This window comes from Hibiscus syriacus, unplaced genomic scaffold, assembly GCF_006381635.1.
Source record: "Hibiscus syriacus cultivar Baekdansim isolate YM2019G1 unplaced genomic scaffold, ASM638163v2 tig00008262_pilon, whole genome shotgun sequence".
Taxonomy (NCBI): Eukaryota; Viridiplantae; Streptophyta; class Magnoliopsida; order Malvales; family Malvaceae; genus Hibiscus; species Hibiscus syriacus.
In genome coordinates, this window is record NW_024062160.1 from 420738 (window position 1) to 446593 (window position 25856).

A 25856-nucleotide genomic window follows, 5' to 3' on the forward strand; every position below is an offset into this window, starting at 1 on the left:
CACCTTATATAAACATTCCAGAAGAGGAACATATAGGTTTCGTGCAGGTTCAATGACAACATAAAGAGTAGTAGTTTATTCTTGAAACTTAAATTCGGAACACTGTGAAGTTAGTATTTGTCTTTGTTTTATGGTTGAAGTAATGCAATTCATTCAAGTTTCAATTTACAGAAGAAGAGTAGTTTTTTAAACTTAAATTCGCAATGCGAAAATGAAAATCGCAAAGCGAAGCTTAAATCGCGTTGCGATTTTCATTTTCGTGTTGCGAATTTCATTTTCGTGTTGCGAATTTAAGTTTCAAAAACTATTCTTTTGCAAATTGAAACTTGAATGAATTGCATTACTTCAACCAAAATACTAACTTCACAGGGTTAAAGACTAAACAATTTAGCAGTATTGGCAGCAACCGAATGAATTTACTAAACAATCTAAGTGAAATGGTTAATCTATATATTGAAATTACCAGTAAATTTATCATCAATTTAAATATGAAAAATCTAATGATAATACAAAAATTTTAAAATAAAAATAATTAAAAAAACTAACCCTCGGTGGTTGATTTTCTATTTGTGGCCGTGAATGGTTGTGAGGGTGACTCTGAGAGATAGAGATAGAGGGGGGTCGCCGGATATGGGAACGGATGTCGCCGGAGATGAGGACGGATGTCGCTGGAGAGAGTGAGAGATTGAAATGTGACTGAGTTGTGATTTAGGGTTTTAGGTTATGAGTTGCGATTATATTGTTTACATTTGTGTTGTGAAATTAATATTGTGTTTCGAATTTGAAAATAAAATTCGCGTTGCGAAAATAAACGCGCTTTGTGAATTTGACTTATGTATTGCGAATTACAAATCAGCGTTGCAATTTACATATTCGTGTTACGAATTACATATTTGTGTTACGAATTACATATTCGCGTTGCGGAAAAGAAATTCGAGTTGAGAATTTCAAAACTGAGTTGCGAAATTGGAGTTCGCGTTGCGAATTTGTTGGTCATTTTCGCAAATCCAAAAAAAGTTGGTTAAAATCGTATATTATAAGGCATTTTCGGTCACTGAAGTTATTTTCTCTAAAAAAATGTCTACATTCACATGCATTGCATCCAATAATAAAATATAAAAAATGAATTAGTGATGTAATTAATATAATAATAATTTCCTTAAAATTTATAAAATTCTATCAATTTAATTTTAATTTGAAATAATTTAATAAGTTTAATTTCATATAGAAAGTTCTATTAATTTAATTTTTTATCTAAAATACGTTATACTATTTTTTTATTACTTTTACAATATCATAATAACTTAATAGTACACTACAGTAAAATTGTTCTGCAGTGGCTTTTTTGCTGCATTATGAAATAAAACGCCACAAAATTTTAACAAAAAGCGGTTTTTACGAGTAAAACGCCACAAAACAAAGATATTAGCTACATTTTTACTAAAACCGCCGCGATTGACTCTTACAAGGCGGCGTTTTTGTAATAAACGCTGCAGTAGTCATGCACCTTAGCGGTGTTTTTGTAACAAATGTTGCAATAGTCATGCACTTTAGCAACGTTTTTATAAACGCCACAATAATCTTGTGCTTTAGTGGCGTTTTTTTATAAACGTTGCAATAGTCATGCACTTTGTGGCGTTTTTGGAATAAACGTCGCAATAGTCATGCACTTTAGTGGCGTTTAGTCATACACCTTTGCGGCATTTTTTATAAACACTACACTAGTCATGCACTTTAGCAACGTTTTTGTAATAAACGCAATAATAATCATGAACTTAGTGGCATTTGTTACAAAAATGCAGCTATAGCATGCACCTTAGCGACGTTTTTGTAATAAACGCCGCAATTGTATGATCCTAATTGTTTTTATTCCCATTTTTTCTATTTTTCCTCTAACACCCAACCATCACAGTGAAGCCACCACCGTGCAGCCATCACCGTGCAGCCATCACCACAATCGCAACATCATGCCGCCGCTGTCGGTTCGCTTCACACGGAAGATTAAAAGCAACACGAGATTGGGTTTGAGAGTTAAAGCTTATAATTCTTCCAAGAGCGATGATGGGTCTAAACCCAACGGTGATTCCAAGCCTCCTAATGGCAGTCTGGTAATATCTCTCTCTTTCATGGGTCTGTTTTCTTGTATGGTGTTTTATGTATGTTGGTTTTAACTTTTAAGTGTGTATTTTTTATGAAGAAAAATCAGCAGCCTAAGACCAGGCGAGAGATTCTATTGGAGTATGTGAAAAATGTGCAGCCGGAGTTCATGGAATTGTTCGTGAAACGAGCTCCTCAACAGGTTTCATTTTTTTTTTCTTTCTAAAAGGGTTATAATTTCTTAGGCTCTGGAAATGAAATGAAACTGAAATTTGAGAAAAAACAGTTTCCCAAGTTGTTGAGGCAATGCGGCAAACAGTGACGAACATGATAGGAACACTGCCCCCGCAATTCTTTGCTGTGACAGTCACCACTGTAAGCATATTGTGATAATAGATGTTCTTTGTTTCGATTTTGACTCGGATTCTTAGTGTTATTCAACTAAGCACCTGTTGGTTTAGACAATCATTGGGAGCTCTTTAATTTCACTTTAGATTGCTGAGATCTTGTAAAACTAATGTATAATGTTATGACTACTTTTAAGAATACAAAGTATGATCTTCAGTTATATTTTGGTCATGTTTGTCAGTGTTATTGAACTTGACCATTGGGAGCTCTTCCTGAGGTGCAAGAGAAAAAGGTATGCGTTTTCCCCCCTTTTGCGTTGCATTTTGAAAGAAACCAAGATGGTAGCTATTCTGTCGGGGAGAAATCTCACATTGATATATATGACATATGTCATTTTAGTGATATAAAAGCATGAACCAATTTGTGTCTATTCAAAGCATACCTGTTGTGATTAATTTCTATTCTTTAAATCATTGAATCCTATCAAGTTATCTTTGCCATCTTTTACTCCATGGAGAGGTATTTTGCTCAGTTTGATAAGTTAACCTGAGGGCCACTTCTTAGTATAGCTTTGTTTGAAGTGATCAACAATGCATGATTTGGTTTCTTGTATTTCTTGTTAAAATGTTTGGTGACAATTACTCGTTGAGATCTTTGATTTCCTGCACACTGCTCTCTATAAAACTTAAATGATTAATTATTCTTACACTTAGGGAATCAAACAGTGTGATTATTATTTGAGAGCTTTAGTTAGGAAGCTCTTGAACTAAAATTTATTTTTGAAATGTAATAATACTCTCCCAATATCTTAGTTGTCAGCTATAGGTTCCTTAGATTATATGGTGATCTGTTCTTATATTCTTATTATGCTGGATTTTATCAATTTTGCTTTTAATTTTTTTGCACATAAATGCCATTTACGTTCTGGTCATATATATAGAAATCTTTATTCCATGTTGGATAAGTGCCATGAGCCCATGACCACACATTGAGCTTGTCTATTTATGCTCTATGATTGTGTTTCTGTAATGTTGGAAGATGACAATATCACTGATTATGTTATACTCTTTCAGGGTTTACTGATGATACTCCTCGTTACTACCATTGAAACCTTGGTCCTTATGGCCGGCATAGAGATGCTGATGAGAGGCCTGAGCTTTGTAAAGGAACAATTGAACTTGTTGCTTCAAAAGAGTACATGGTTTGTTGAAATGTATAAATTCGTAAATTTCAAATTGATACATATTTATTTCTACTTTATTTAACTCTGGTTACATCTCTTTCTCTTTTTTCTTAAATGCTTTCGTAGAAATTTTTAAAGCACACATCTTTGGATAATGTATAGATAACATAATTACTTAACATTTGGTTAGAACATGCCTTAGAGGCGTTTTGTGAATAAAAATGCCACGACAAGTCATGACTATTAACGACGTTTGGGTGAAAATGATTACTTAACATTTGGTTATAACATGCCTTAGAGGCGTTTTGTGAATAAAAATGCCACGACAAGTCATGACTATTAACGATGTTTGGGTGAAAAATGATTACTTAACATTTGGTTATAACATGCCTTAGAGACGTTTGGGTGAAATTTATTTTACAAACACCGCTAAATGACTTAACCTATTGCGGCGTTTGTAAAATAAATGCCGCAAAAAAACATAACCTTTAGCGGCATTTAAAGTTCACCAACGCCGTAAATTTTTGCGGTGTTTTTTTTTGCGTTAGAAGGGTTTTTAGCGTCGCTTAAAAATGCCGCTGTATGACTAAAAAACGCCGCTAAAAACTTAGTTTGCTGTAGTGGCAACTTATTGTTGCTTTATGATAAAATGAAGTTTTTCAATTATTGCTTTGACTTGGACTCCTTCCATATGATATTATCACAAAAAATTAAATTTATAATTTTTTTAAATACAATAGCTTTAATTTATTGAATTATTTAGAATTAAGATCAAATTAATAGATTATACTATGTTAAATTAGATGTTTGTTTCAGTTTTAATAACTAATGATTTATTTGTAATAATATTTTAATGGTGAGTGAAATTGTAATTTTTAGAAGAAGAAAAATGTGATCCGTTTATAACCAAACTAATATTTGAGTGAATTGTACGAACCAACTTACCTCAGTGATTGAGCGTTCATTGTCAAAGAATTGATAGTATTTAGAACTGATAATACTTTAATCACTTTAATTTAATTCAAAAAATAATAATATTGAAGTGAATTGGTTGTATTTTACCATTCCCTCCTACACAGACTGCACCTAACGGTCATTTGAAGTCTGGTAGTTGATGCTTTGAACTTGAAAGAGAAAAACAACTGGAAAGAAGCACCCGATTTTCCAAGAGACCGAACCACAGAGCGATAAACATGCTTCAACTTGTCCAAATAAAGTCTATCCAAAACAAAGATATTTAATTCTTCACCGTCCCTTCAAATCTTCGACTTCCCTACCAACAACAATCAACTTGTTTTTTCAACCATCTTTCTTTTGGGGGCTCATAATCTCATGTACTGTACTCACAAACCCTATTCTCCATCCATTTCTATTCATACCACCCCATTTTGCTCCCATGGGGAGCTTCAAATTATTCTGATTTTTCAGTTTCGGAACCCAGTTTGAGTCCCTCCCTTCTTCCAACCCTGTTCATGAAAGCCTTGTCAATGGTAGTAATAGTAATAGTAATACCGATCATCGCCACCGTGATGGGTTCTTCTCGAATTCGGTTTTTGGGTTTCTCCGGCGTTTTAAGTCGAGAGGTGAGTTGTCATCCCCATTATGGCCTAATAGTAGTTTTAATTTTGATTTTCTTACTTCGGGCTATTTGTTTGAGATATTTAGTGAAGACCGATGGGGCTTCAAGGACAGAAGAAGAGAAGGTTTATTCTTGGTTATATGCTTTGGCCAGAACAGAAATATATTTGGCTTTCGAATACGTTCGATCCACCGAAAGAGGTTAGCTCGATTTTTTATCGAATCGATGCCTGTAAATCTGTTTGATCAATTCACCAATTTTGTGAGGGATAATGGATACTTTGGTTTTGAGTAGGCTTGAGCTTTACTGAAGCTGAGAGGAGACTGAAGGAAAAGGCTCAAACATTCCTCTTGAATACACATTTCCTAGCTCATGGCAGCTTCTGTGGAACGCCTTTTTTCATCCTTTCAACATCATTCTTATTGTGTTGTCAGCACTCTCATACATAACCAGTGATAATCCAAATGGATGCATCATGCTTGTATTGGTTTTCATTAGTGTCTCCCTTCGATTCTATCAGGTGCTTCCTGTTTTAAGTTTCTCAATCATCCACGAATTCGGCTTCAAACACGGTTTTATGTAACTATAACTTCTATGCAACATCCAGGAATATTGCAGTTCAAAAGCAGCAATGCAACTTTCAGAATACGTAAGATGTCCAGTTAAAGTTCAAAGATGTGTGGGGAGAGAGGTTGAGACCGAAATGATCGTTCAAGTCGATCAAAGAGATGTTGTTCCGGGAGACATAGTCATTTTCGAGCCCGGGGACCTTTTCCCTGGTGACGTAAGACTATTAACTTCCAAACACCTAGTTGTAAGGTACAACAGCCTTCAAAGTTTCCGCTTTCTTTGTATCAAGAATCAAGATTTGAATGTATTTTTCCTTTTGCTTACAACCTTGCTTCTTCGACAGTCAGTCCTCGTTAACTGGAGAATCTTGGCCAACTGAAAAAACAGCTGATGTCAGAGAAGATAGAAGCACTCTTCTGCTAGAATTAAAGAACATTTGCTTCATGGTACTCTTTTGTTCCTTCTTTTGTTTCATCATGAAAAATGACAGGTGATTGAATCATTTGCGTTTTTTAATATTAAACAAGTATGGGAGGAACTTCGGTTTAGCTAGCATCGTACCGTTATCCACTAGTACGTATGTAACCGAGTAATAAGCTGAGGTATATACCGTTGCAATTAATATTTCAGGGGACAAATGTGGTATCAGGTACCGGAACTGGTTTGGTTGTCTCCACTGGACGCAAGACCTACATAAACACCATATTTTCAACTATTGAAAACAAAAACCAGCAGATAGTTTCGAGAAGGGTATTCGGAAGATATCGTATGTGCTCGTTGGCGTAATGCTTCTTGTAGTCACAATCATGATACTGGTGGAGTACTTTACCTTCCATGATTTGAGTGAGAGTACTCTTTTCGGGATATCGGTTGCATGCGCCCTTACTCCTTGAAGATACTAATTTTTTTTACCCATTTGTTTTTTTTATATTATTATTATTAAATAATTACAAATATCATTGCAGGCCCAAAACCCAGATCGACCCAATTACAAGAAAACTCAAACCGGCCTAACAAAAATCTTAAAACCTATTTAGGGTTTGTATCTAATACCCCAACCGCCTCTCTTTGTCCACCGTTGGATCTGGCTTAGATCCAAACGGTCCAAGATGATCCTAGCAGAAACCCTAGGGTTATGATACCCTAGGGGCACGCGGTCGCCGCCTTCACTGCCATTGCTCCACATCTCCACCAACCGCTGCCACGACATCCGAACAAAGGCTCCAGAAGCGCTGCCAGCTGCACACATGTCACCGTTTTTCGGTGAGTCACCACAAGTTTGGTGACTCACCAAAACTGCTCTGTGAGACCGATCCGAAGTCATCACCGGTGGTGGCTATAACAGCCACTGAGCCCCCTGCCAACAAAGAGACACGAAGAGAGCAACGAACCAAAACAAAATAATACACCCACAAGCAACCACAACAGCCAATAGTGAATCAAAAGAAGTAAAGAGACTCACCGAGAAGAAACACGGCCACCGGAGAACCCCTGCGCCTCCACGTATTGCTGAAAAATTAAAATCCCGAAGGTAGTTTTCTTAGATCTAGGAAATAATAAGCGGTTTTAGAAAAAAATAGTGCCAGATTCGGCTTTAGGGAGTCGGGATCTATTTATTAGGGAGATTTGGAAATTCCGGCCACCATTCACGGTTATGGGTAAAATATGTTAGGGCTTTTGTGTAATTTCGCTTATGGGTAAAATATACTCATGGCCATCACAACTTTGAAATTTTATGTTTTAGTCACTGAATCAAATTTTTGATCTTTTTAATTCGGTATATGAATTTTAATTCCTCTATAATTTGGTCACTAACATAATTATATATATTTTAGGTAAAATAACCGAATTAGCCATTATGATTTTAATAATTATGATTTTAATCAAACAACATGTTTTAATTTGTTTCAATTTGTTGTTCAAATTTTATATAATTTTATTTTAGTCCCTAAATTAAATAAATGAAAAATAGAATGTTTAATCCCTGTAATTTTAAATAATTAATTATGAATTAGGTATTTAATTTTAGTATGTTATAATTTAGTCATTAATTTTATTTTCATTTATTTTTAATTACAAGTTTTATTGCTTTTATATTTTAAATATATAGTTTTAAATTTCTTTATTTTAGTCACTGTTTAGTTATAATTTTATATGTTTATTTTCAATATATTTAATTATTATTATTATAAATATATATATATATATATATAAATTTATTTTTTTAATCCTATTTATAATTTTAATTTTATAAATAATTTTTAAGAAAAATAATTACATTTTAATATATATTTATTTTTCAATATTAAGAAATGACAGTCTTAAAGCAATTGGATGTTCATTTTCTGATATTTTTAAATAAATAAATATCTTAATTTTATAAATTATATCTATAGATAAATGTTTTAATATTTATTTATTTTTAATATTAAGAAAAGAGCTGTCTTAAAGCACCTAGAAGCCCTTTTCTGATATTTCTAAATAAATAAATATCTTATATCTTATTTATATATATATTAATAAATTTTCTTAAAATTATAGTAATAAATTTGAAATAACAGGATTATAATTAAATATATCTTCAAATTTTTAAATTTCTAATAATAGAGACAATTTATAATTAATGAGTACCAATTTTGGGCGTTATAGGGGTGCTAATCCTTCCCTAAACGTAATCGATCACGAATCCATTCTTTATTAAATTTTTTTGGTTATACGCAAATCAGTTTATCTTTTAAATTATGTTTTCTTGAAAACTATTTTAAAAGATTGTTTTTAGGTATTTGACCTACCTAACCCAAAAAGGTCAATGGCGACTCCCAAAATATTTTTTAAATCAAAAATCATTTATTTATTCATTTTAGTTTTCCCGTCAAGTAAAAATTTTTCATGCCCGGGCGAAATCCGGTTACGACAGCTTGGCGACTCCGCTGGGGACCGATCAAACTTTAAAACCAATTATAAGTTGTCTCTATTAATTATAAATTAAAAATTCAAGTTATACTTCTTTTTTTAAAATTTTTATATATACTTATTATTTTCATATATTTATATATATTATTTTTTATTAATGTTTTTAGTTTTATTTTCAGTTATTTAATTTATATTTATTTGTTTGTCAGAGGTTTAAACATTTCTCCTCACACACAACACTTGCATAACATAAGCTTTATAATCAAGCTTGTCCCTTTTAAGTGGGAGTGAAAGCGACGTCTTCGTGAGAATTTATTCTCTGTGTCAGACCTAGTAAGTAGTTTTCAGGGTTCATATGCTCTATGTCTTCGTGAGAATTTATTCTCCGTGTCAGGCATAGTAAAGTGTATTCCCTCAAATTGAACTTGATCCACTTTAGTCTTTAATGAACTAGGATTGAGGGTTAGCAGTCCAAAGGGGCACTAACAAGGACAATTCGGGTAACTTTACTCTTAGAACTAAAACTCTGCATATAGTAAACCCTAGAAACTCTTCCGATCTGAAGCCATGCCGAAATTTTGTCCAAAATAGGTATACACAAAAGAGAAATGAATTCTAACTTTTTCCTTTTAATTTATTTATTTATTTTTTGTTAAATAAATTGCATATGAATTTAGATTATTTAAATTATGCTATGTAAAAAGCATGTTAAATAGAAATATCTGGGTAGATATTAAATTTAAATTTTTTTCTTCCTTATTATTTGAACTAATTCATTTCTTTTTATGTTTTCTTTATTTTTGTTTGCATATCATCATGAAGGATTAAAGGTATTGATCTTCGAGTTAATCGTCTCATTGGAAAACCTTCATCTATAGATAAAAAATGTTCAAATCAAATAGTTCCAAACTCAGAAGTAAGACAATAGTCTGAAGACTTATAAAGACAAGGGGGAGATAGTCTGCAGGATGATTATGTACCTGAGTTAGCAAGTTATGCTCCGATTTCTCTAAAACAAATGATATGCAAGATTTGCGAGGCATTTGGGAAAGTTTGGATTCAAATAGAAAGCTGCAGTTCTATCAGTCTTACGGGTACATCCCTTATTTGATCTATGTCGAGGTTGATGATGACTTACTTCGAGCTCTAATTCAATTCTGGAATCCTGGTTATAATTGCTTCACTTTCAATAAGGAGGACTTGGTTCCTACTATTGAAGAGTACACAACTTTGCTACATATAGAAGGGGCTTTCGAGAATCAAATTTATTCAAGGTCAGTTAAAACTCAACCTTTTCGAGTTAAGTTAGCAAAGATTGCAGGAGTACGAGAGGAATGGGTAGTATCCCGCACAAAACAAAAGGGCGAGGGCGAAGGCATTGCTTGGACCAATATCAAAGAAATTATTCAGAGTCATCCAGATGATAAAGTACGATTTGATCTTTTTGCTCTGGGTATATATGGTATGGTCATCTTCCCGAAAGTATTGGAATACATTGAGGCTGCAGTAGTAGATTTGTTCGAGCAGCTATTAAAAAGGGTCAATCATGCTTCTACAATTCTAGTAGAGACTTTTCGATCGTTAAGCGCTTGCAGAAGGCTAGGAGGTGGATGATTTTTGGGATGTGCACCATTGTTATATGTATGGATCCGTAGTCATTTTTGGAGGACAGAAAAGGTTTTGTACCGTCGCTTTAGTACGGAGTACTCACCGTTGAAAGAGTTTCTGGAGCAAGAATGGCCGAAAGAAGTCACGAAAGATATGTGGATCAATGCCCTTCGAAATATACAAAGCGATGATATCGTTTGGCGTGCCTCATGGCAAATTCAAAGGGAATTATTTTACAAATGTGGTGATTACAACTGGGTGATGCTTCTAAGTTTGTGGGAAGGAATCGGATATGCACCACTTCTAGTTATAAGGTAGTACGAGGGTTGTCAATTTGTTCCTGTTACTGTTGGATTACATACGACTGAGTTCGCATTTCATAGCAAAAATTACAAAAGAAACATCATGGATGTCGTTACAGCTTGGAAAACAACTTTCTGTATTCAAGCCAAAGCAGCGAAGGTAATGTTAACTCCTGATTATGAGGAATGGAGGTCTGTCGGGAAAAATGAAAATATTCCTCTACCAGATCAAAATAAGGATATCTCTATGGAAGATCGCATTCGATCAATTCCATCAGAGATTGAAATCTTAAGAGCTGAGTTTGAAGCAGAAAGAGAAGGATGGTCGAAAGAGTTAGAACAAATGAGACGAGATAAAGCTATGCTGGGCGTTGATGTTGACTTTTATTCAGCACAATGTGCAATACTGAGGGAAAACAAAGAAAAAATTGATGGTGAGTTCAGAACGTTAAAGAAGAATTACCATGAGCTACACAAATCCCGGAAATCTTTAGGATCGAACAGAGCCACAGTACAGATGACCAAAGAGTTGAATATCAAGAAATACCGAGTTGAAGATTTGAAAGGAAAGAATAGTCGTTTACTCAAAAGCCTTGAGAAAGGAAAGCAGAAAATGGATGATCTAGAGGTTGACAAAAGGGAGCGAATTATGAAACACAAAGCCGAAAATCGCGAGATTATGAATGAAATGCAGAAGGAAAGAGATCGAGTTAAAGAATTAGAAGAGATGAAGAACGACATGCTTGAGAGATTTGAGGATGAGAAAAACACCATGTTTAAGGGATTTGAATCTGAAATGAACAATCTAATTGTCGAACTTAAAGTTAGGGGCCAAAGGATTGAAGAGTTCGATATTGAAAAAGAAAAATGGAAGTTGGAGAGGAAGAATTTCAACACCAGACTTGAAGTAGAGCAAGAAATAGCCAGTACTTGGATGGAACGATGTAGAAACAAGAATGTGCAAATCCAGAAAACTAGTCAAAGAACATAAGAAGCAACAATAAAACTTGAAGAGGATTTGGATCAGTCTAGAAACAAAAACTTAGAGTTTAATGCTTACATTTTGCAACTTAAAGAATCCTTATTCCAAGAGAAGGTTCGTCTAGGACCTAGTGATCTTAAAGAGAGTTCTGAGGAGAACGTTTCACTACGAAGACGAATCTGAGATCTTGAAAAAACTTTGCACAGTTGTCAAGTCAGAATCACTGAATTAGAATAGACTCTCGAGGGAACTAATTAACAATGACAAAAATCTACTGACTTCTTTGAAGAAAGAAATGAAGAAAGTGGCAGTATGGTATTCGAGGCCATGGTACAAATGAGTGAAGTTGCCAGATATGTTGGGGAGTTAACTGCTGAAGCAAAGATTATTGAGCATCACGTTGATCCCATTTCTAAGTATGGAAAGAAGATGACTTGGTTGATGAAAGAAATCATAGAACTTAATAGGAAAGCTATGTCGTATCTGTAGTTATGAACTATTATAAAAGAAATTTTGTATGTCAATAGAAGTTGTTCTATGACAGTTAACTTTTTGGGATCAATACCTTTTGCATACATTTATACATTCATTGTTCATTGCATTATTTTCTTTATAAATAATCATTTTACATTAATATAAACATTCATTAAATAAAATTCAAAAAAATAATATTAAAAGGATTTTCAATCGCAGTTATTCTGGCTAAACGAGAAATTCAACATCATTATGGTAATAGACAAGCTACTAAGAAAATCATGGAGGATAAAATAAAATGTCTTGAGGAACAACATAATAAAGAACATGAAGAAATGAGAATGAAGTTAGAGAAAATTGAAGCTAGCATTGCAAACTCACAAGACAGTATGATGCAGAAAATAGAAGATATGCTCAAAAAGCAATCTACCATTGGAAAAATTCATGAAAATCATGTACTTTTCGACCAGGAACCTATGTACCCTTTAGGTTTCACACCTGAACCGGTTTATCATTCTGACATCACACCTGTGCAAATCCATGCTCGCACATCGGCACTTCAAGAGACTAAACCTAATGAAAGTCAACAAGTGGATCCCGCTTCTTCAAGCAAAAATCCGCTTATATTAGATGTGAAGATAGGGGAATTTAATCCTGAGCATCTAATTCCATATTTGAATGAGCTGAATGAGAAAAAAAGCCAATGAAGAATTGACCAGACAGATCAAGAGCTTAGAAGAAAGAATAAAATATGTGGAAGTAACTGAATCGTTTTATGGGTTTGACGCCAGCGAGTTGAGTTTAGTCCCCAACCTAATCCTCCTCATTAAGTTCAAAGTTCCTGAATTTGATAGATATGACGGTACTACATACCCTTCTTCCCATATTACCATGTTTTGTCGCAGAATGGAAGGTCATGTTAAAGACGAGAAATTGTTAATTAATTGCTTTCAGGATAGCTTGACAAGACCATCATTAAAATGGTATACTAATTTGACCAAATCTAACATTAGAGCCTGGAAGATCTGGCAAAAGCATTCCTAGAGCAGTATCGCCACGTGACAGATATGGTCCCTGATAGATGGACCCTACAAAATCTGGAAAAAAAGAACAATGAAACATTCAGACAGTACGCCCAGAGATGGCGTGACACAGCGGCCCAAGTTCAGCCACCTCTATCAGAAAAAAAAAGCCACAATAATGTTCGTCCATACTTTAAAGGCTTCTTATTTAAGCCATCTAATAGGGAACCCAACCAGAAATTTTGCAGATCTGGTCATTTCTGGAGAACTCATTGAAAATGTCATGAAAAGTGGCAAAATTGAATCAAGTGAAGGGTCTAGTTCCAAAAGACCCATGTACCGAAAAAAGGAAAATGAAGTTAACAATGCAAACACTTATAACAAGGATACCTCGAAAAGTGTTACGATAACCCAGCCAAGGGTTAAGAAAGAGGAAACAAACACTAATTGAACGAAATCGAGAGAATCTCGCAGGGAAAATGAAAGGCTTTATTTTACACCCTTACCAGTACCATATGCTAAGATATATGATTCACTATTAAAGGCAGATGTCATACGACCATATTCGTTGATTCCTCTGCAACCACCATTCCCTCCATGGTACGATGTGAAAGCACACTGTGTTTATCATGATGGAATTACGGGTCACTCTGTTGAAAACTGTTTGACATTCAAAAGGGTGGTCTAAAATTTGATTAATACTGGAAAGCTGGAATTCAATTCACCAGCTACATCAAATCATCCGCTGCCAAATCATGGAGACAAAAACGTGAACGCAATCCAGGAAGAAAATAGAAATAAATCAAAAATGGATGTTTCTGAAATTAAATCTCCCTTTGGTTGGATATTTCAACAACTCTCCCTATTTGGTATGATTCAGCAACAATTCAAGCCAAAGTATAATGAAGGCGAGAATTATTGCGAATATCATCAAGAAAAAGGACATGAAATTTAACTATGCCCTGAATTTAGGGATTTGGTGCAAAAACTGATGAATGAAAAAGAGATAGAGTTCTTTGAAGAAGAACCAGGAAAAAGAGAAGATGACATTTGCGCATAAGAAGATTCTAAACCTAAGAAGAGAGCGAGTGATCCCATGATTATTACTGTGAAATCATCTACAGTGAATCCTGCACCAACAAAGCCGAAAGTAGTTATCACGACTCCTTTACCATTTCCATATAAGGATACCCGCAGGGTACCTTGGAATTATACTACCAATGTTTCAATGGTAGAATGATCTGTTTCTCTGGAAAAAAAACATAAGAGAAAGTACATAATATGGATTCAACATCTGAAGCAGTAAGTGAAGTCGGATTCTTTGCAAGAAGTGGGAGATGTTACTCTCCCGAAACATTGAATACATCAGAATAGTCAAAAATAAAGGGAAAAGCTACAGTGATACCCCAAAAGGTATTTGATGATGAATCCTCGCCAACAATCAATGAGCCCGTAAAAGAAAAACAAGCACAAGAATTCTTGAAATTTTTTAAACATAGCGAATATAGTGTGGTTGAACAGTTACATACACAGCAAGCGCGAATTTCAATTCTTGATTTGTTGATGAATTCAGAAGTACACAGAAATGCTTTGATAAAAGTATCTCTCAACAAGCTTGACAGGATTATGGGGCACATAGCCGCTGATAATTACATCACGTTCACTGATGATGAAATACCGAAAGATGGAATGGGATCAGTGAAAGCTTTGAATATTACAACACATTGTCATGGCCATGTGTTTCTAGGAGTACTAATTGATAATGGATCTGTTGTTAACTTAATGCCTTTAGTTACACTTCAGAGGATGCCGGTGGATAAATCGTATATGAAGAGTTATCAAAATGTAGTGCGAGCTTTTGATGGCACTAAAAAAGAGGTGCTTGGAAAAATGGAAATACCACTGCTGATCCGGACCAATCGTATACAATATTGACTTTGTGGTAATGGATATCCACCCTATATATAATTGTTTATTGGGGAGGTCGTGGATTCATTCTGCAGGAGCTATTCCTTCTTCATTGCATCAGAAACTGAAGTTCGTTGTTGACGGTCAACTGATATGTGTAGGAGCTGAGGAATAAATCATTGCATCTGACAAGTGATGCTCTGTATATTGAAACCAATGATGATGCTCTCGAATGCTCTTTCCGAGCTTTGGAATTTGTCAATGCAACCTTTATTGCTGAAGGAAGTAAAATTCCACATCCTAGATTATCCGATTGCACCAAAATGACTGTACGACAGACTTTAGGCATTGGAGCTAAAACTGGGAAAGGTTTGGGAAATAATCTTCAAGGAAGTTCAGTTCCTGTAAATATGAAGATGAAGAAAGATCGTTTTGGGCTTAGATTTAAGCCCAATTTTCAACAAAGGAACAAAGAGATGAAAAGAAGATGCGAAAATAGAAAGGCAAGATTGAAAGGAGAAGAAATTCTGTGGGAACGCATGTCTTTCCCTCAATTGAAGACCACGTTTAAATTAGGAGGAATGGTTAATGTAGAACAAAAGCTTGTTGATGCTCTTAAAGAAGAAAAGTTGACAAAAGATCAAAGCATGGTAGAAGAAGCTATGGGCGGATTATTTATCAACATGATCACAGATGACCACAAACTGGCAAATACTTGACTGGGATTCGTCCTTGTCTTCCTGGTGAAACACTTAACAATTGGGTTGCTGAAGATATCCTTGTAATTTTTAGTATTAACACAGAGTAATACTCAGAACTAATCTTTATGTTTAGCCCAAGAATATAAAAACTTTTTGTTATCTTGTAAGGGCAGTTGTTAAGTTCTCTTAATATCAAATATAAGAAGTTTTTTCTTAAAATTCTCAAATGGCAATAGTTCTTTACATTTTTTATATTTTTTACATTCATTATTTCTCATTCTTTATATTTATTTCATAAATTTACTATATCTTTTTGAAAATATGTCCGACTTAAATTTGTAGGTGTCACAATGTTAATAGCTTGATTATTCCTAAATTTAATCATGAGATAAATTTAGAGCGGCCCATATGTCTGGAAGAAATCAATGAGTGTGAGGATAAAGTAGAATGTGATGTTCCAACTGAATTGTTAAGATTAGTAGAAAAAGAAGACAAACAAATTTTACCTCACAAAGAAGAAATTGAGACTGTAAATCTGGGAACCAATGAAGAAATGAAAGAAGTAAAAATTGGTACTACTTTGTCAGCCCAAATAAAACGAGAATTGATACATCTCCTACAAGTGTTCAAAGATATCTTAGCCTGGTCTTATCAAGATATGCCTGGTTTGAGTACAGATATAGTGGTGCACAAACTTCCAATCAATCCAGAATATAAACCTATTCAACAGAAGCTCAGACGAATGAGGCCATAAATGTTGTTACAAATCAAAGAGGAAGTAATGAAGCAGATTAATGCAGGCTTCCTACAGGCAGCGAAATACCCAGAATGGGTAGCCAACATTGTTCCAGTACCAAAAAAGAATGGGAAAGTCCGAATGTGTGTGGATTACAGAGATCTTAATAAAGCTAGTCCTAAATATAGCTTTCCATTACCTTACATAGACACATTGGTGGATAATACTGCAGGACATGTATGGTTTTCTTTCATGGATGGCTTTTCAGGGTATAATCAGATAAAAATGAACCCTGAGGACACGGAAAAAACAACATTTGTAACTATGTGGGGCACATTTTGTTACAAAGTAATGCCATTTGGATTGAAAAATGCAGGGGCAACGTATCAGAGAGCAATGGTAACTCTATTTCATGACATGATGCACAAAGAGATTGAAGTATACGTGGATGACATGATTGCCAAATCTCGAACCGAAGAAGAACATATTCAAATTTTGAGAAAGCTTTTCCAAAGATTGAGAAAGTATCAATTAAAGCTCAACCCCGCTAAATGCACTTTTGGGGTGACATCAGGGAAGCTTTTGAGATTTGTAGTCAGCCAAAATGGAATCGAGATTGATCCAGATAAAGTAAAAGTAATTCAAGATCTCCCGCCACCCAATACAAAAAAAGAAGTTCGAGGCTTTTTGGGAATATTAAATTATATATCTCGGTTTATTTCTCAATTAACTATCAAATGTGATCCAGTTTTCAAGTTACTTCGAAAGAAAAATCCTGAAGTCTGGAATGATTAATGTCAAGAAACTTTGGATATTATTAAGAAATATTTATCCAATGCCCCTATTTTAGTATTACCAGTGCCTGATAGACTGTTAATTCTCTATTTGACAGTCTTTGAAAATTCGATGGGATGTGTACTGGGACAACATGATGAATATGGAAGAAAAGAGAAAGCCATTTATTATCTGAGTAAGAAATTTACTGATTGTGAAATTCGATACCCACCAATACAAAAATTATGTTGTGCCTTAGTGTGGATTACTCGAAGACTCAGACAATACATGTTATATCATACCTCTTGGTTGATATCTAGACTTGATCCTTTAAAGTTTTTAATGGAATCACCAGCTTTGACAGGCAAAATGACTAGATGACAAATGTTATTATCTGAGTTTGATATTGTATATGTCAACCAAAAAGCAATAAAAGGAAGTGTCATAGCTGATTTTCTGGCCAGTCGTGTATCCGATGATTATCAGTCTCTGAGTTTTAATTTTCTAGATAAAGATTTGTTATGCATATCCATGAATGAAGAAGTCAAAACAAATGATGAATCCTGGAAGCTTTATTTTGATGGAGCATCCAACGCCTTGGGAAGAGGAATTGGGGCAGTGTTAATTTCTCCAGAAAATATCTATTATCCTTTCACAAACAGACTGGAGTTCTTTTGCACCAATAACAGGCGTAATATGAAGCTTGTGTCATGGGATTGAAGGCAGCCATAGAAAGAAAAATTAAATATCTCAAGATATACGGAGATTTATCGTTAGTGGTATATCAATTACGAGGAGAATGGGAAACAAAAGATCCCAAATTGTTGGAATACCGAAATTTTACCCTCGAATTAGTGAAAGAATTTAAGAAAGTCACCTTCAATTATCTCCCTCGAGAAGAAAATCAAATGGCAGATGCTTTGGCTACATTAGTTGCTATGTTTCAAGCAACTAAAAAAGTTGATATGATGTCGATCAAAATGCAAGTTTATGAAATTCCTGCACATTGTTACAGTGTAGAACAAGAGGCAGATGGCAAGCCATGGTATTATGATATCTTGCAATATATCAAATATCAAAGTTATCCACAAAATGCATCTGAGATTGATAAAAGAACATTGATAAGAATGACTGATGAATACTTTCTTGATGGCGAGACTTTGTATAGAAGAAGTAATGATCAAATGCTATTGACATGTGTAAATACAAGCGAAGCCAGAAACATCATTGAAGAAGTACACAGTGGGATATGTGGTACACGTGCAAACGGTCTTTCCATGGCTAGAAAAATAATGAGATATGGGTATTACTGGGCTACCATGCATACATATTGCATTGATTATGCAAGGAGATGTCATAAATACCAGGTATATGCAAATAAGATTCATGTACCTCCATCACCTTTACATATTATGACAACACCTTGACCATTTTCTATGTGGGGAATAGACGTCATTGGGGCATTCACATCAAAAACATCAAATGGATATTGTTTCATCCTAGTGGCAATTGACTATTTTACCAAGTGGGTTGAAGCTGCTTCATATGCCAATATTAAAAGGTCTACATTTTGCAAATTTATAAAGAAAGAAATAATTTGCCGGTATGGGCTACCAAAGAGAATCATCACAGATAATGCTCTGAACTTGAACAACAAAATGATGACTGAACTTTGTGCACAGTTTAAGATCAAACATGCAAACTCAGTGGCATATCGCCCAAAGATGAATGGGACAGTTGAAGCAGCGAATAAGAACATCAAGAGAATCATTACGAAGACTACTGAAACTTACAAAGATTGGCACGAGAAGTTACTTTTTGCTTTATATGCATACCAAACTAATGTGCGAACTTCTACTGGGGCAACACCTTTTTCTTTAGTATATGGAATAGAAGCAGTCTTACCGATTGAAGTTGAAATCCCATCACTCCGAATCTTGAGAGAGGTAAAATTGGATGAATCTGAATGGATCCAAGCTCGATTTAATCAGTTGAACCTTATTGATGAGAGGAGATTGAAAGCTATTTGCCATAGACAGATGTATCAGAAACGGATGACGAAGTCTCATGACAAGAGAGTGCATCTAAGAGAATTTCAAGAGGGTGATCTAGTGCTTAAAAAGATCTTGCCTATACATAAAGATTTCCATGGGAAATGGATGCCTAATTGGGAAGGGCCATATGTTGTAAAAAATGCCTTTTCCGGAGGAGCTTTGATCTTGACAGAAATGGATGAAAAAGTTATGAGAAACCCAATAAACTCATATTTTGTCAAGAAATATTATGCTTGAAGAAGAAAAAATGATGAAAAAATAAAAAAAAATGAAATGAAATGAAAAGAAAAAAATGAAAATGATGAAAAATATATGTAGAAAAGGAGGGTCAAGATGAAAACCCAAAAAGGGCATCTTGCAACCAAAAGAATGATTTGAGTTGAAAACCTGAAAGGGATGCTCAAATGAATGTTGATATTAGGCATCTGGCAATTAAATCCTCTTAAGAGCTTGATATTTTGGGAGGAACTTTACATCTACAAGCATTCTGGCAACGTTTGAGATCTTCCAGACATAAGCTTACCTCAGTGCTCTAAATTATATCAAGTTGATTAGTTTAGAAATACTTATGCTAATAAATTGTTGAATCATTTGAATTTTATCATTCCTGTTTGCCATGACTTTGAATATATTATTTATTCCAAGATTATCTTTTTGAAATTCAATTTCTTTTGTTTGAAATTTAATTTATTCTTTCACATAAACATCTTGAAAATGGATTAACATAATCTTGAAACAAACGAAATATTTTTGGTTATCACTTTATGTTAATACTTTTAAGTACATGGAATCTAAAGTAGGTCTTATCGACATTTGCACTCACTTTTGAAAAGCAAACAAGTTATTTCCATCATAGAGTCATTTGGAAGCGGAACAAGAGGAAATATGTTCTCAATTGGCAGATTATGAATATAGTCCCTTTTCCGTGCAGCAGTACAAAAATACTTCGAATCTACAAATTCTGGTTCTACATCTTATAAGTACTGTGACGTTTTGGTCCAAACATCAACTGGAGCAAGTTCCACGTTCTCGTAGTAGAAATAAGGATGCCCAATAGCATCTTCTGGAAGTATTCTTTGAGTTATCTGATCTGGTTCGGTAAGAACCCTAAAACCAATCATTGGATTTAGAAGATGAACTGTATGATCGTATTCATTAAGAAGCCTCTTTTCAAGCTTCCTCTGCTTCTTCCTTTTCAACAAATCATACCCTGAGTTTCGCCTTTTTTTATAATTGGGGTTATTACATAATGGCTTCATATCTTCTACCGGAAGAAGTGCGTCAGTAACTTTAGCTATTTGAGCAGCACATATAAAATCTGTCAACTCTTCAATTGATGAATATGTACCACATCTCTTTATGGCTATTGAAGCCTCAACCTTTGAGTACTCCATTTTCGTCAAGTATAACAGTTTATTCTCCTCATCAGAATCAGAATTCAGGATTTCCTCAGTATCAAAAGAATTATCAATATCTGTGAAATCATCATGAAATATCGCTTCATAATCAGTTGATAGTTATCATAATTAACATGTTGTAAGAGTGCAGACTTTTCAAGAGCCTATACCATTGAGTTTTGTTCTCAAGTGGTTTTATGACATCATACAAAAATTCAAGCATATCTACATCTACACTCTCTAAAGATGATAGATTATCTTTTCAAAGAAGAAAGATTTATTGGATTTCTACACAATTGAAGAAAGATTGAGTTCGCCACTTTGAAATCAAATAAAGATGAACTTAACATCCATGCATCATATTTAGACATTTGCAAAATATGGGCATTTTCATTCATTTTATCCATGTCAAATATTTGACAGGAATTTCAAAGATTTTATCAAAGATTTGAATTCATCACTTGATGGATCAACTTTTCCATAAGGAGTTCATAATGAGAAGAACTCATCTGAAGAAGGAAAAAGAAGTTCATAATGAGAAGAAAATGTTTAACCTTTTGCTTGAATTCATCACTTGATGGATCAACTTTTCCAGAAGAAGTTCATAATGAGAAGAACTCATCTGAAGAAGGAATAAGAAGTTCATAATGAGAAGAACTTGTTTAACCTTATGCTTGAATTCATCACTTGATGGATCACCTTTTCCAGAAGAAGTTCATAATGAGAAGAACTCTTCTGAAGAAGGAAGAATAAGTTCATAATGAGAAGAACTTGTTTAACCTTTTGCTTGAATTCATCACTTGATGGATCAACTTTTCCAGAAGAAGTTCATAATGAGAAGAACTCATCTGAAGAAGGAAGAAGAAGTTCATAATGAGAAGAACTTGTTTAACCTTTTGTTTGAATTCATCACTCGATGGATCAACATTTCCAGAAGAGTTCATAATGAGAAGAACTCATCTGAAGAGGAATAAGAAGTTCATAATGAGAAGAACTTGTTCAACCTTTGTTTGATTCTATCACAGAAGGAGATAGATCAACATCAATATTTCCAGAAGTGTTCATAATGAGAAGAACTCATCTGAAGAATGAGAAGAAGTTCATAATAAGAATAACTTGTTCAACCTTAATTTGATTCATCATCTATTGAAATTGAATCAACAATACCACTTTTGAAGATCAGCATTTCTAGAAAGAGTTCATAATGAGAAGAACTCATCTGAAAAAGAAGAATAAGTTCATAATGAGAAGAATTTGTTCAACTTTTACTAAATTATATCACAGAAGAAGATAGATTGTTATCCCCAGTGGAAAAATGAAAGAGTTCATAACAAGAAGAACTCGTTCAACATTGCCATCATAATCAAGTGAAGTCAAATGGATAAAAAACTTATTATCCTTTTGTCTTTGCCATATTCTTGTTAAAACAAGAATGAGCAAAGAGGGGCAGCTGAAGATACTAATTTTTTTTACCTATTTGTTTTTTTATATTATTATAATTTTATTTATTTTATCATTATTATTAAATAATTACAAATATCATTGCATGCCCAAAACCCAGACCGACCTAATTATAAGAAAAACCCAGATCGACCTAATAGAAACCCTAAAACCCATTTAAGGTTTATATATAATGCCTCAACCGCCTCTTTTTGTCCATCGTTGGATCTGGCTTAGATCCAACGGTCCAAGATGATCCCAACAGAAACCCTAGGGTTATGATACCCTAGGGACACGCGGCCACCGTATTCACTGCCATTGCTCCACATCTCCACTAGCCGCTGGCACGACATCCGAACAAAGGCTCCAGAAGCGTTGCCAACCACATACGCGTCACTATTTTTCGGTTAGTCACCATAAGTTTGGTGACTAACCAAAACTCCTCTGTGAGACCAGTCCGAAGCCATCACCGGTGGTGGCTATTAAAGCCACCGAGCCCCCTGCCAACAAAGAGACACGAAGAGAGCAACGAACCAAAACAAAATAATACACCCACAAGTAACCACAACAACCAATAGTGAATCAAAAGAAGGAAAGAGACTTACCGAGAAGAAACACGGCCACCGGAGAACCCCTGTGCCTCCATGTATTGCTGGAAAATTAAAATTTCGAAGGTAGTTTTCTTAGATCTAGGAAATAATAAGCGGTTTTAAAAGAAAAAAAAGAGTGTCAGATTCGGCTTTAGGGAGTCGGGATCTATTTATTAGGGAGATTTTGAAATTCCAGCCACCATTCACGGTGGCCGGCGGCGAAGGTTTGCGGCGGCAGACGACTGCCGAACAGATTCCCTCCGGTGAGGGAATCCTAGAGAGAAGGCAGAGAGAATTCTTCTCTCAGTTTTAGAGAGAGGATGAGGAAGGAAAAAATGAGAAATTTGGCCTTAAGGTCGGCTATAATAGGGCTTAAATACCCTCACCAAAACGATGTAGTTTTGGTGAGGGTTTTTGTGTAATTTCTCTTATGGGTAAAATATACCCATGGCCATCACAACTTTGAAATTTTATGCTTTAGTCACTGAATCAAATTTTAGATCTTTTTAATTCGGTATATGAATTTTAATTCCTTTATAATTTGGTCACTAACATAATTATATATATTTTAAGTAAAATAACCGAATTAGCCATTATGATTTTAATAATTATTATTTTAATCAAACAACATGTTTTAATTTGTTTCAATTTGATGTTTGAATTTTATATAATTTTATTTTAGTCCCTAAATTAAATAAATGAAAAATAGCATGTTTAATCCCCGTAATTTTAAATAATTAATTATGAATTAGGTATTTAATTTTAGTATGTTATAATTTAGTCATTAATTTTATTTTCATTTATTTTTAATTACAAGTTTTATTGATTTTATTTTAAATATATAGTTATAAATTTCTTTATTTTAGTCACTGTTTAGTTATAATTTTATAAGTTTATTTTCAATATATTTAATTATTATTATTATTATTATTATTATATATATATATATATAAAAATTTATTTATTTAATCCTATTTATAAATTTAATTTTATAAATAACTTTTAAGAAAAATAATTATATTTTAATATATATTTATTTTTCAATATTAAGAAAAGACAATCTTAAAGAAACTGGATGTCAATTTTCTGATATTTTTAAATAAATAAATATCTTACTTTTATAAATTATATCTATAGATAAATGTTTTAATATTTATTTATTTTTTAATATTAAGAAAAGAGCTGTCTTAAAGCACATAGAAACCATTTTCTGATATTTCTAAATAAATAAATATCTTATATCTTATTTATATATATTAATAAATTTTCTTAAAATTATAGTAATAAATTTGAAATAACAACATTATAAATTAAATATATCTTCAAATTTTTAAATTTCTAATAATAGAGATAATTTATAATTAATGAGTATCAATTTTGGGCGTTATAGGGGTGATAATCCTTCGCTTAACGTAATCGACCACGAATCCCTTCTTTATTAAATTTTTTTGATTATACACAGATCATTTTATCTTTTAAATTATGTTTTCTTGAAAACTATTTTAAAAGAATGTTTTTAGGTATTTGACCTACCTAACCCAAAAAGATGACTCCCAAAATATGTTTTAAATCAAAAATCATTTATTTATTCATTTTAATTTTCCCGCCAAGTAAAACATTTTCGTGCCTGGGCGAAATCCGGTTACGACACTCCTCAAATGCTTCCTCTCATCATAAACACAAGTCTTGCAAAGGGTGCACTTGCTATGGCAAGGGAGATAAGCATAGTCAAAAGCTTGTCTGCCATACGAGTCATGGGATCCATGTAGGTCCAATTTTTCTCATGAAATATAGATCTGAAAGACTAGAATCATTCCATGCAGATCATTGTTTAAATCAACTTCATAAATCAACTTTGCCTTTGGTTTTTTCAGGGATATTCTATGTATCGATAAAACCTGGACGCTCACCATGAACCATGCAATCATGGTTAATCATCTGGATAGCTGGGGTACTCCGAGAGAAAAGGTCTTACATTTTTCCTTCCTGAATTCTTACTTCAAGAGTGATCAGAAATATCCACTGGACGATGCAATTTTGGCATACGTGTTACACGAACCGTTACCGATTCCAACCATCCAAATAGAGAAAGATCGATGAAATCCCTTTTAGTTTCATAAGAAGAAGAGTGTCCGTTATTTTGGAAACAGGATCTAATTGAGAAGGCGTATATAGCCAAGGCATATACAGATTCATAATAACCAAAGGTGCACTTGAAGAAGTGGTGAAATTTGTTCTTATGTGGATGATGCAGATAGGGGTGAGATAACAGCTTTCTCTGCAGAACACCATCATAGGATCTTAACCGTGGTGGCAGAACTTAGCAATGAGGGATTAAGGGTTATAGGAGTTGCAATAAAGAATCTACAACAATAAGTGAGTTCAAATATCCATTAAACCATTGCCCTTTTGGTATTTTCTTGCAATGCCCTTGAATGTAGAATAACAATTTCACGTCAAGTTGCAGGAAACAAGTGAGCAAAACATGGAAAACGATGATGTTATTGAATCAGACATGGTGTTCCTCGGAGTCATAACATTCTTCGACACGCCTAAGGACTTGGCAAAGCAAGCTTTATGGCAATTGGACGAGAAGGGAGTAAAGGCAAAAATACTAACCAGCGATTCATTGTCGTTGGCAATAAAAATTTGCCAGGAAGTTGGCATCAAAACCACACAGGTAACAACAGGACCAGACCTGGAGTAGTTGAACCAGGATGTCGTTCACGAGCGAGTGAAAAAGGCAACAGTTCTGGCATGTCTAACCCCTTTTCAGAAGCTCAGAGTAGTACAGTCATTGCAGACAGACGGTAATCACGTTGTTGGATTTATGGGAGACGGCATTAATGACTCGCTCGCCTTGGATGCAACCAATGTAGGCATATCAGTTGATTCAGCAGCATCGGTTGTAAAAGACTTGGCTGATATCATTTTACTAGAGAAGGACATAAACGTACTCGTCGCCGGAGTCGAGCAAGGCCGTCTCACATTTGGCAACACGATGAAATACATTAAACTTTCGGTCATTGCTAATCTAGGGAGCGTGTTCTGTCACTCTTCATCGCAACACTTTTACTACGATTCGATCCATTAACCCCGAAGCAACTCCTTGTGCAGAACTTCTTGTATAGTGTAGGCCAGATTTCAATTCCATGGGACAAAATGGAAGAAGATTATG

At 34.3% G+C, this 25856-nt stretch overlaps 1 protein-coding gene across 1 annotated transcript; it reads left to right on the forward strand.

Moving 5' to 3' along the window:
• Positions 1-1967: 1967 nt before the first annotated feature.
• Positions 1968-24790, forward strand: LOC120202151. Its single transcript, XM_039202630.1, has 12 exons — positions 1968-2108; positions 2198-2300; positions 2393-2472; positions 3519-3646; positions 5057-5211; positions 5294-5407; positions 5525-5727; positions 5815-6026; positions 6121-6223; positions 6408-6665; positions 24332-24443; positions 24553-24790. The coding sequence occupies exons 1-10, from the start codon at positions 1968-1970 to the stop codon at positions 6561-6563; spliced, it is 1395 nt and encodes a 464-aa protein (XP_039058561.1). The 3' UTR covers positions 6564-6665; positions 24332-24443; positions 24553-24790.
• Positions 24791-25856: the final 1066 nt, after the last annotated feature.